An 11,937-nucleotide genomic window follows, 5' to 3' on the forward strand; every position below is an offset into this window, starting at 1 on the left:
GCTGACAGGTTGGCCTCCCTTGGCCAAGGGGCTGCCATCTCTGGGCCTCAGTGGTCTGTCTATAAAAAGGGCAGTATTCCTTTCACGGGCAAACTGGGAAAAGTTGGAGATGATGTCTTCCCAGCACTGGGAAAGAGAGTCTCAAATAAAGTTGGGCAGCCCCCTGACCTCAGGGAGTTGTCCTGGTGGGGGCGGGCGTTGGGTATGGAGTAGGGCCAGACCGCACTCATTTCTGGGGACATCCACCCTCCTGGGGCAGCTAAGGTGTGGCTTTCTATATGCAAGAGTGTCAATGGAGACCTGTCTAGAAGAAACTGAGGCAGGACTGTGGGGGACGGTGGGGGGGTAAAGGAAAAGGAGGAGTAAGGCCAGGTAGCCAGCGCCATGGCTCCAGGAGGATCCGCCCTCAGCCCAGAACCCACCAGGAAGCCCTTGTGGCCTCTTTCCACCAGCCATAGCCGTGGGCAGGGGCCGAGCGTGTAGGAGGAGTGGGGGGGGGCTGTGTGCAGGTACCTGGCAGGGGCCTCAGCGTGTGTCTGTTTCCCGCCCTGGAGACTGTAGCTGTGTGTGTCTCAGGGTGTGGGACTGTCTGCAGACACCTCAGGGAGATCCCAGGAGCCCCGGCCTGTGTGCAGCCTGTGTGCAGCAGCACATCCACCTCCCCGATGCAGCTGGGGCACCCCGCCTATGCCTGCTGCTCCCAGGTACACACGTTCCCAGGTGCCCTGAATTTTCTCTGTGTCCTTGTGGACCCCTATGACACAGGGGACCTGCTAGGGGTCTTGTGGGTGCAGGTTGTATGAATTCCATTGTGCTTCTGCCTCTGGCCCATTGGACCCTGAGTGGCTGTGTGTCTATTTGTGTGGCTGTGTGTCTATTTGTGTGGCTGTGAACTTTGTGTCTGTGTGCCTCCAAAACCGCATGCCTTGTGTGTCTATGGAGGGGTTGTGGCTTTATGTGAACATCAGAGTCGGGGTGTTTTGGGTGTCAGATCTTCCCAAGGCTGTGCCCCTGTTGGGCGGGGGCTTCTGTGTATATGTTGTGTGGTTGTGTGGCTGTGGTGTCTGAGCCCTGAGTACCCCGGGGAATCCTATGCATATTCCGTTCTAAGAACATATCCTCCTGTCCCCCAAAGAGGGTTCTGTGTGTCTGGCATGGTCCGATGCTCCCGAGTGTCCCCATGTGTGTGGCCTGTCACCGCCCCCATGGGTGTCTGTGCCTTGAAGCCCCTGCACACCCTTGTCTGTGGCCCGCGTGCCTTTGTGCGCGTGTGCTCCCCCTGCGCCTCTGAGGTCTGTGTGCGTCTGGGTCCCTGCGGGTGCCCGCCTGCGCCCCCGTGTCCCCCGCGCGGGCCCCGGGAGTTGCGTCCTGGCGCTGCTTTGGCATCCCCGCGTGTGTCCCGGTGCTCCGGGCTGGAGGCCTCGGGCGCGCTCGGCCGCGGCTGGACCCACCGCCCGGCGCGGCGCGGGGAGGAGGGGGGTGGCGGCGGCGGGGAGCGCGGGCACGTCACCGAGACAGACAGGCGGGCGGGCGGCGGCGGCCGCGGGTTCGAGCCGGCGCCGAGCCCCGCCGCCCCCTCCCCCGCCCGCGGCCTGGGGAGCCCCCGCCCGGCCCGGAGCCGCCGAAATGCAATTTCCCGTGCAGCGCCTCGGCTCGGGGGGCTTTTCCGGGCGGGTTTTGGAAGGAAGAGGGGGCAATGCGGCGGCCGCCCGGAGGAGGTGAGCGCGGGCCGGGGGCCGGGGGCGCCGGGACGCGCGGGCGGGGGGCGGCGGGCGGGCGCGGCGGCGGTCCCCAGCGCACCTGCTGGCGGCCCGGGGCGGGCGCCCGGCCTCTGCGGCCGGCCCTCCATTGTTGCTGCGGCTGGGAAGGGGGCGGGGAGGCCCGCGCTGGCCTTGCGGGGAAGGGGCGCCCGGGAGCCGACCCTCCGAAGGGACGGGCCTCCGGGAGCCGGGGCCGCCGGGGAGAGGCCAGCGAGGCCCGCCCTGGGCGAGCTCGGAGATGGGGTCGCGGGGGCTTCGCCGCCGCCCGCGCCCCGCACCTGACCGCTGGAGGCCCGGCCCGGCGGCGAGCTTTGTTCTTGGGGGCGCAGGGCGGGCGGAGCTCCGGAAACCCCGGGCTGCGAGAGGCCCGGCCGCGCCTCGGGAAGCCTCCCCGGCCAAGTTCACGGGCGTTAGGGCCTGCGCTGGCCTGGCGGGACCCAGCCGGCCGGAGCCCCTCTCGGGCCTGGCCGCGGCCGCACCGCCTGCTGGACCCCCGGCGTCCCCTGCCCGCCGGCCTGTCATTAACGGCGGCGGCCGAAGGGTATTCTCGGGGGCAAAGATCTGCTAACAGGAACCCGCTCTCCAAAACTGGCCAGAAAAAGGAAAAATGACCCCGAGTCACACTGCCGGGGAGCCCTTTTAAAGCGACAGGGTGCCTTTCACGGGGACCTCATCCTGGAGGGCATGCTGAGGGTGGGGGAAGGAGAAGATACCTCATTGGCTGATAAGGGCTAAGTCCCCCACCACCTCGCCCCGGCTCCCCCACTTCTTTCCCATCCATCCCCCACTACTCAGATACATTTGCTGCACCACAATCAGACTGCTTAAGTCCCTAGAGGAAGACCCCCAAAGCCACACACTATGCCCATGAGTACTCCTTCCACCCCAGATCATGCCGATGACACGCGTATACACGGCCACCCACAACAGCTGCCACGTGTGCAGGAGGGTTGGGACAGGCTGATATGCGTGAAAATACTGCCACACCAAAACCTGTGGCCATGGGCTTGAGATGTAGCGCCGCAGCCAGCACCGCAAAACACCAACAAACCACACGTGCAGCCACCACCGATGAGGTAGACAGACTCAGCCCTGCACATGATCCTGATACACGGTTCTCTACTGCACACACAGACCTAGGCATGCCCACGGTCACATGGTCACCTGTGTACTGTCGTCCAGAGTCACAGTGCCAACCACAGACCCATAAAGGCTCCAACAATGGTACACTCAGACACCACTATGCACAGAACTTGGGACATGTCCACAGAGGTGTGATGCACAAGGACTCAGCTCCTCCCTCAGACCCTACAAGGCCTGCAGGGACACTGGCATCTGACAGCAGGTCACAGGAGTCTTGGCACACACATGAACAAAGCCCCCAGGAACACAGCTGCACACACTGACACAGTTGTCCATAGTAAAACTGACCCTCTTAGATACCCACCATGACTCTGTACCCCACGGTACCTACACCTATAGTCTCCAACCCCAACACTTGATCATGCACCTGGACATCTAGAGTGGCACTGGCACCAATGCAGAGTTAATAACACATGCATACTGGCTACAGACCCACAGGGAATGACACAGATATGCAGAAATCCTAGATGTCCACCAACGCAATACTTGTTTATTGAACATCTACTATGTGCCAGCAGTTTTAACATAGGCAGGGATGCAGCTGTGAATGAAAACAAAATCCCTGTCCTCCCAGAGGACTACACTGTAGTAGGAGGGGTAGGGTCAGGGGGAAGCCATGATTGCCTGACACACAGACTACAATGACACTGACAAATGCTAAGACACCCACATATACTGGCTCACACATCCACCTGTGATTACACACAATTAGCCTGACACACACCCACAGGAGCACTGACATCCACACACAAACAAGCCCACAGGAGTAGAGATGTACACACACACAACTGGCAGGGAGACAACCACCCACTAGAGGACACGCCCACCTGGACTCAAGACACCCATGGAACCCCCAAAATAGCCCAGGAGAGTAGCTCAGGCTGGAAACCCCCGTTAACAGGTGCAGAGACACATGCTCTCCTGTTCCTGCAGACAGAGCCCCAGCTGACCCAGCGAGGGCTGGCCCAGTACCCCCAACAAAATGTCTAAATTTCTCATTCGCCCAGCTCCTCCGTCACCCCTCACCCCAGGTGGGCAGTGGGATCCTCTCCTCCTCTAGCCCTGGCCTCCAACCCAGCAGGCCTGGGAAAGAGTTCCAGCTCCCACCTACCCGCCGCCCTCAGGCCTGAGAACAGATGGGCCCCTGTCTGAAGACCCTGCAGCTGGAAAGGAAACCCAGCAGACAGCACGGGAGGACTTGGTGGGAACCAAGAGGCCACGCAGGTGTCACCTCATTGAGGAACCCCTGCGGGCCAGTCTAGTGGGCCTGGGCCATGGAGGTGACCTCATGGAGACCCCTGGGGCTCTGGCTCTTACTGAATTTCCTATAATGGGCTCTTTGTCTTCCAAGTCCTGACCACTCCCCCCCCAGGCTGCTGCACATACATACAACGTGACACAGGCACGCGGGGACACACCAGGAGCACATGCAAAGACACACACACACACACAGGCCACCAGACACCTCTGGGAGCTCCAAAGCCCTGACCTCTGACCCCTCCTCCTCCTGTAACTTGATGGCCGAGCTGCGGCGCCTGTGGCTGGCCCATCTGGCTGTGCCCGGGTGGCTCACCTCCGACCCTGACCCCCAGACCCCCGCCAGCTGTTCTGCCTGCCCGAGTTCACAGTGGGGATGGGGATAGGGCCCAGTGTCAGTCTGGCCAGTGGAGGACAACGTCTCCCACTCTCAGCCCCCTGCCCAGACAGGGCCTGGTTCCCACCTCCTACCCTGAGGGACTTCAAAGGCAGACAGGGACTGACTGCAACCTCCCGGAAGGCCTGGGAACATGTGGGACGGAAAGTCAGCCCCACCAGAGGGCCAGATAGGGACAGCGGGCTCCAGAGGAGGGGACCGGGCTGTTCACAATCCAGGGTGGCTCCACACCACACAGCCCAGATGTGGAGCCTACAGGCAGACAGCCACCTGGGACAGAGGGGACAGGGGAGAGGGTGGTCAGGGCCAGCAGCACCCAGGCTGACCCAGACATCCTTGGCAGGCGGACAGGCAGGGCAGGAGGCCTAGCCGCACACAGGCACAGGAAGGGTACAGTCAGACCCAAACAGGAGACCCCAGCTGACAAAGAGACAGGCGACCCCAGGCAGAGAGGCAGAGAGGCGCGGGCAGCGCGGCCAACCTCAGGCAGACAAAGAGGCACAGTCGACGGCGCCCCTCCCCCGGCCTCCCCCGCCCAGGCCCCGCCCACCCGCCTTCCTGACTGCCCAGACAGGGCCCCCACATCCTTGCCCGCCTTGAAGAGACCCTTGCGGGGACCTCCCCACTTGGCAGGCCAAGGTCAAAGCCTTCTAAGGAAGCAATTAGGTCTCCAAGAAGGAAAAGGAGAGTCTTCTAGAGCCGCCCCACCGCGTGGCCAAGTACCTCTCTTGCCTGATGGCACCTCCCATGACAGCTCAAGGTCGAGAACGAAGTTTGAGGGACCCCTAGAGTTGTGCTGCGCTCTCAGCCTCATCTTCCCCAGGGACAGCACGTCTCCTAATAATGGGGTGACTGATGGGCGGCACTGCCACTAGACTGTAGCTCTGTGCTTACCACTCACCCTCCCGGCCGTTCTAGGCACTCCCAGATCCACGATCCTCAGGGGAGGCCAGCGTCCCCTCTGTCCCCTCCGTCTCTTCCGAGGGCAGCCACTCACTTGCCCCAGACCCCCGCCTGGCGCTGGAATGGGGCCTGTGGGCGCCTGGGCCGCGGGGACAGGGCGCCTCGCCAGCCGCAGATGCGGGTGGGACCCAGACGCCTGTCCGGGGCTGGGCGGGGGCTGCGAGTGTGGGGTGCCTTATGAGGGCGAGTTTGCCGGAGGACTCCAAGGTGGGTCCTTCATAGGCCTGTTTGGGGGCACCCAGTGCGAGGGACCTGAGAGGAGACTGGGCTCCCTGGGAGTAGCTTTGGGGACTCCTAGGGCAAAGCGGCCTTTTGAGGAGGGCTCTAAGGAGGCGGAACTTGGTGGCCTTGGGAGTTCCCAGAGCGGCACTTAGGTGCCAGATGGGGCGGGCCCTGGGGCTCGCAGGCTTCGGGGGCATTGAGGAGGACTTGAGAGGAGTCCCCAGGGGAATGAGTGGGCGGGCTTTCTCCTTTTTCTCTTTGTACCCGACTGAATGGTGGGGCACATCCCAGCCCTTTTTCTGTATTTAGGGATGGGGCCTCATGAAGTTACTGAGACTGGCTTTGAACTTGCAATCCTCCTGCCTCGGCCTCCCTAGTCGCTGGGATTCCAGGCGTGGGCCACAGCACGGCACAGTGGGTGGGCTTGTGTGGGTCCTGGGGAGGGGTCTTGGGGGTCGGGTTTGGGTAGGGTTCTCTCAGCTGGTCCTGGAAAGGCTGGGCAGGGCTGCTTCTGCCCCCTCCCCAAGGCTTTTTGTGGGGTTCACCCAAACACACACACTTGGGGTTCCTACTCTGCCTTGGGATTACTCCAGAAGGATCCTCTGGAACCCTTATTCCCCTCAGTAAGGCAGCAGCGCCGAGGAAATCTGGATGCTCCTCCTCAGGTTGTCTGCAGGAGTCCCCAAAAAAGTGGGGGGGGGTTGGGGGTGGCAGCCACCTCTCTCCCTGGTCACTGCATGACTGGAGAGGTGCCCTGGTGGCCTGGGCCCCTGGAGGGAGGGATAAGGAGTCCTTTTAGCATGAGGAAGCAGGGAGGGGGCCCGGCAGCCTGTTTTGGAGTCCTCTTCTTTGGAAGGTTACTGGCCACCCCACAGCACAGGGACCCACCTGGGCCCTGATTCCAGAAGGATCTAGTTTCGGATGCTCTGAGGCTGTGCAGGGGGAGGGGGGGTGCCCTCTCTGGTCCTCAGGCTTCTGCCTTGTCCTGGGGACTCGCTAGCATCCCACCTCCCACCTCCTGAGAGCGCTGTGACTTGGGAGGTAGGGGCGCTGCAACATAAACAGTGTTGCCCAGCAGGTGAAGCTGGGGAAAGGACTACATTGTATTAAAAAGTCTTGTTTACCCCCATTGCACAGGGATTCACAGAAGGCATTGCATTGTATGAAAACGGCTTGTTTATGTCTTCTCCCATCCCTGTCCCCAGGGACCAGAACAGCCCAGCTGCCAGACTTCCTGGGGCCACTTGGAATCCTGACTACCTCTTTAAGTTTCTTAGTGCCCTTGGGCCTCAGTCCCCCCAAATGACAAACGGGGGTCACCTCTGCCTCTCAGGGCTGTTTGGCTCATCCCTACCCCCCCCATGAAGTGCAGAAGTGAGCACAGCCCCTCACCACCGGATTGCGTGACAAAGGCCACACACGCACTCACTGTTATTATTGAAATATGTCCCCACTTGTCCCAGAGGCAAGAGCGGACAGTTGGCACCTAATAACTGTTTGCTGATGTAATGAGAGTCAAGGGGACCCCCCACTTCCTTCCCCTCCCCCCCATCACTCTACCTGACCTCCTGCCCCCAACCCCACTCCAGGTCCCTGAGAATTTGCCAAGGGTTTGGGGGAACATTCAACCTGTCGGTGAGTTTGGGCAGCTCAGGCAAACCATCGACCGTTGAGTGGACCCCGAGACCTGGAACTGCCGTCCTCCTGTCATGACCCCCACCCTCCAGACCAGATCCGGGGGAGCCCCCATCCAGTCTGAGGACACAGACTTAGGCCACAGCGAAGGTCACAATCAACATTCATTGTTGTCGGTGGGTTGTGAGGACCGAGACCAGACCCACCGGGGGATGAATGTCACTGTGGCTGGGCCACACACAGCCTAAGCGGGACCGGAAGGGGACAGGGCATGCTCTGCCTCCAAAACCCTTCAGCCTGCCCAGACCCCAGCCCTCAGGGAGGAGGGTCTGATTTTGAGGGACCCAGACTTGGGGAATCAGCCCTGGGAGCTGAGGCCAGAGGCCAGGCCACTGAAGCCCATTTCTGAAAGGGGCAGGTGGGTTCTGTTGGTGGGCGGGGCGCACACCTCCCAGTGGCTGAGTTCCGGGCTCTGGTCTGTACCCTCTGAGCCCAGTGTCCTTCCTTAGACCCCTACTTTGTGGTGCCTGGCTCCTGGGAGTCTGCCAGCTGATAACTCCTGGCTGGCCTCTCCCTTGATGGGGAGGGGCGATCTGGAGCAGGCAAGTGGGGGGGGTCACAGCATTAGCCCACCCTGGCCCCTGCCCTCCCCACCCCAGAGTGCTTTGTCTCTGCTGCAGGCAGGGAGGGAGGAAGAGGCTTTGGAGCCTTCATGAATAACCCCTCTGGGCAACGCCAGACATTCTAGGGGGTGCTCCAGACACAAAGGGTGTGAAAACCCCCGAGGGAGGCCGGAGCTTGGGGGTCTGGCCCTAGCTTCATTCCATGAGTGGGGGGGGGCAGCCTCCTTCCAGAGAGCACACTGTGGCCACATCCTCAAGCTGGGGGCACCTGGCCCATTCCCCAGCCCCCGGGAAGGAAGAAAGAAAATTACTAAGTTACTGTTGCTCGGGCTCCGGTTCTCAGCCCACCTTCATCACCCACACCAGGGGCGGCCCCCTAGGGAGTGTGGGGGTGGCAACCCTGGATCCAATGCCCCCTGCAGCCTGTGTCCAGCCCCCCCATCCCCTCGGCAGGTACATTAAGGGGGTGTTGACCATAGGGAACCTCCCCCAGTCTGCTCCTCCCCTTCACACTCCCTTGGAGGTAAAAGGAGAGAACCCTGCTCAGACTCCTAGGCTCCAGAGAGGAGGGAGGGGCGGTGAGGAAGGGGCAGCCAGAGAGCTTGGGGCTGGGCAGGGTTTTTTGGGTTTTTTCTTTGCCTGGTACACATTGCCCAGCTATGGGGACCTTCGACCTGTGGACGGATTACCTGGGTTTGGCACGTCTGGTTGGGGCTCTGCGTGGGGAAGAGGAGCCCAAGGCCAGGCTGGACCCCCAGCCAGAGCCAACACCAGGACCAGAGAGCCAGAAACCTAACTCACCAGAATCCTCACCAGCTCCTGAACGCCTCTGCTCCTTCTGCAAACACAACGGCGAGTCCCGGGCCATCTACCAGTCTCACGTGCTGAAGGACGAGGCAGGCAGGGTGCTGTGCCCCATACTGCGTGACTACGTGTGTCCCCAGTGTGGTGCCACGCGGGAGCGCGCCCACACCCGACGCTTCTGTCCACTCACCGGCCAGGGCTACACCTCTGTCTACAGTTACACCACCCGAAACTCAGCGGGCAAGAGGCTGGCCCGGCCTGACAAAGCGAGAACCCAGGACGCTGGCCACCGCCGAGGAGGAGGAGCAGCGGGCGCAGCAGCAGCAGCAGCAGCAGGTGGCTGGGGGCATGATGTGGAGGGACGGGGGTGGGGGGGAACCCATCGTGGGCTCATAGTTGAACCCAGTGGGGGATTAACCACAGCACCCACCACCGGTGGAGGGGGCACCAGCTGTAGAGCTGAGGAGCAGCCTAGAAATGTTGCCAGAGTGGAGCAGTGGGAGCTGAGGTTTGCTGTGTGACCTTGGGCAAGTCACTCCCCTCTCTGGGCCCATCGGGGTAATAACATCCTTTCCCAGGCATGGGGTGGCCTGGCAGGGAGGTAGTGGGACCCAGTGGTGTCTGCCAGCAGGTACAGCAGGGGCCCTAACTCCACTTGGTGGAATTCTTGGTTTAGAAGTTGCATGGCCCAGGCACTTCCTTGTTCGTTTATTCTCTGGCCAAATGGTGTGCTGGCCTGCTTGGTGCCAGGGGCCAGCAGTGGACAAGGTGGGTGGTAGGGTGGTGGTTAGAGCTGCATGCTGACTGTGGTGCGACCCAGCTGGGAGGGTCTGGAGGGCTTCCCGGGGCAGTGCTTGGGCAGCCTGTTTCAGTTTGTTGGAAGGCTGGGAGATGGCCTTGGGGCTCGTCAGGGATTTGGTGAAGTTCAGGGTGTCTGAGGTGTGGCTGCATTGGTGGAGAGATGGCAGAGCGCGCGGAGGGGCCAGGGGTCTTTGGGAGTCAGGTTTGGGCTTGGGCACTGGGGAGTCACAGAAGGGGGAGGGCGGGTCTGAGTGGCGTGTGTTAGACTCCTGCCCAGGTTGGTGCCCCACAGCCCTTGGTGGGGGAGGGTGGGAGGCAACAGGTGGGGCCTTGTTTTGGATTTGTAGGGTGCAGCTGAGCTGCAGAGAGCAGCTCCTGGAGCTGAAGCTTGCCACATGGGGTGTGGGGTCTCCCCATCTCTGTTCATCAAACGCAGACCCCATCCCTTAGGTCTGGGTGGGGCTCAAACCCCTGTATTTCTAACTGCCGCCCAGACCAAGGCTTTCTCGAATTGTGCAGGCTGCAGTGACAAAATGTCTCAGCTCCTGGGGGTTTAAAGAGAACTCCCTTCTAGCAGCTTGAAATGCCTTCAGGGAAGCGGCTTGCAGAGGAGGGCAGGTGCAGTGGCCCCATGGCCGTGAGCTCCTCGAGGGTGGAGGCTGGAACTCATGACCCTTCCCCTCCCTCCAGCTCTGCAGGGTGTGAAAGATCGCCTCCAGGAGCGGATCCTATGCCCTGGGACTTTTCGTTAGTTGAGGGTTTTTTTGTACCAACGATTGAACCTGGGGGTGCTTAACCACTGAGTCACATCCCCAGCCCCTTTTTCGTATTTTATTTAGAGACAGGGTTTTGCTGAGTTGCTTAGGACCTCGCTAAATTGCCGAGGCTGCCTTTGAACTTGCCATCCTCCTGCCTCAGCCTCCCGAGCTGCTGGGATTACAGGCGCGCCCGGCTGTTGGTCGGTTTCTTGTTTGTTTCGTTTCTGCTGCTGAAGATGGAACCCCAGGCCTCCCACGTGCCCACGCCGGCCTGCGCCCCACCCCTGAGCCACATCCCCAGCCCTCCCCCTGGGGTTGGATGAGATCCCACTGGCAGAGGCTGCACTATGAGGGTGCATAGAAATGATAGTCTTGGAGTCTTCCTTTTTTCTCCTTATATTTGAGGGGTAAAGGAAACCCGCCCCCGTCCCTGGGTGTGGAGGGTGAGCCCTGACCATCATACTGTCCCAAGTTCCCCGGAGCCCGGCGGCCACGAGGTGGCAGCACGATCGCCGGAGCTGGAACTCCCAAGCTTTGGGTCGGGCTCTGGGACGGGGGCCGCCCTGGTCCAGGAATGTCACGGGGCTGCTATCTCAGGAGTAGCCCCTAGGTGGCGCCGGAGCCCAGCAGCTCGCCGGGGTTACTTCGGTAGGACTGAATCATCCTCGCCCTTGACCTTCTCCCCCTCCCCCTCCGCTCTTAACCTCCAGGTCCCAAAGGTGCCGGGAAGTCTTCGGGATCTTCGCCTTCTGCCTGCTGCCCCTCCACTTCTGCCTAGGAGGCTGGCGCGGGGAGGACAGGGGTGCTGCCTTCTCCCGGGGATGGGGACGGAGGCTCCGTGGCAGCTGGACTCCAGGGAAGACCCTCTGAGGACCCCGGCCCCCTCCCCAAACCTAGGCTTGAGGGCTTGGGGGGCAGCGGAGGGAACTGTTAAAATGGCTGGTCCTCCGAGCTCCCTCCTCCCGCGGGGACCAGGGGCTCTCTGTTGCACTGTCCCGGGGCGGGCAGTCGGCGCTCAATAAATGTTTGCAAGCGGATGGACAGCCGCCCGGAGTCGCGGGAACTTTCTTGCTAAGATGAGTCCTGGACCCAGAGGGCTGGCGGCACCCCGTCCTCTCCAGGCTGCCTTATCAGCTCCAAGTGTCCCTGTGGCTCCCCACCACCCAACTGCTCTCTGGACTTTGGGTGGCCCTGGGGTGCTGGGGTGAGCTGCTTCAGGCTGAGAAGTGGGTGGGCGGCAGGGGCAGTTGTGGTCGGCATCTCTGATGGCTCACCTGCTCCTTACAGGCGCAGGTCCTTTTGGTTTGGTCACACTCCCTTACCACCTCTCCACGTTGACATGTGAAATGGGGGCTCCCCCTTCTAGTAGAGATGGAGGCTAGATTTAAGAGGGGAACTGAGACAATTAGGCCAGGCCTCCCCCCTTGCCCTCACTAAGGAGCCCCTCAGGGAATGTTGACATTGGTGCCCTCTTGAGGAGCCATGGTGCCACCATACTGGACAGCTCAGTGCCCAGGGACACAGAGCCAGAGGGGCGGTATCTCGGAAGGGATCAGGCCAGTGGAGGTCTTGGC

At 61.6% G+C, this 11,937-nt stretch overlaps 1 protein-coding gene across 3 annotated transcripts; it reads left to right on the forward strand.

Annotated features, from left to right (window-relative positions):
• Positions 1–919: 919 nt before the first annotated feature.
• Positions 920–11,409, forward strand: NANOS3 (nanos C2HC-type zinc finger 3). Of its 3 annotated transcripts, none has more exons than XM_081288233.1 (3): positions 920–1,718; positions 9,002–9,140; positions 11,074–11,409. In XM_081288233.1, exons 1-3 carry the CDS (start codon positions 1,155–1,157, stop codon positions 11,139–11,141), a joined length of 771 nt encoding a protein of 256 aa, XP_081144359.1. In that variant the 5' UTR covers positions 920–1,154; the 3' UTR covers positions 11,142–11,409. The 3 variants fall into 3 exon arrangements, with proteins under 3 accessions (XP_081144359.1, XP_081144360.1, XP_081144361.1); XM_081288234.1 differs by having other exon boundaries at positions 11,083–11,409; XM_081288235.1 differs by lacking the exon at positions 920–1,718 and having other exon boundaries at positions 8,599–9,140.
• The last annotated feature ends 528 nt before the right edge of the window (positions 11,410–11,937 follow it).

Source organism: Spermophilus citellus (assembly GCF_964194105.1).
Source record: "Spermophilus citellus genome assembly, chromosome: 3".
NCBI lineage: Eukaryota > Metazoa > Chordata > Mammalia > Rodentia > Sciuridae > Spermophilus > Spermophilus citellus.

What these genes read in the sequence shown, in the direction of transcription:
- NANOS3 (XM_081288233.1), top strand. Translation starts at nt 1,155, where the DNA reads ATGGTCCGATGCTCCCGAGTGTCCCCATGTGTGTGGCCTGTCACCGCC. An exon ending in GCGGCGGCCGCCCGGAGGAG is followed by an intron (nt 1,719 to 9,001) that starts GTGAGCGCGGGC and finishes CTCACCGGCCAG; the next exon opens with GGCTACACCTCTGTCTACAG. An exon ending in AGCAGCAGCAGCAGCAGCAG is followed by an intron (nt 9,141 to 11,073) that starts GTGGCTGGGGGC and finishes CTTAACCTCCAG; the next exon opens with GTCCCAAAGGTGCCGGGAAG.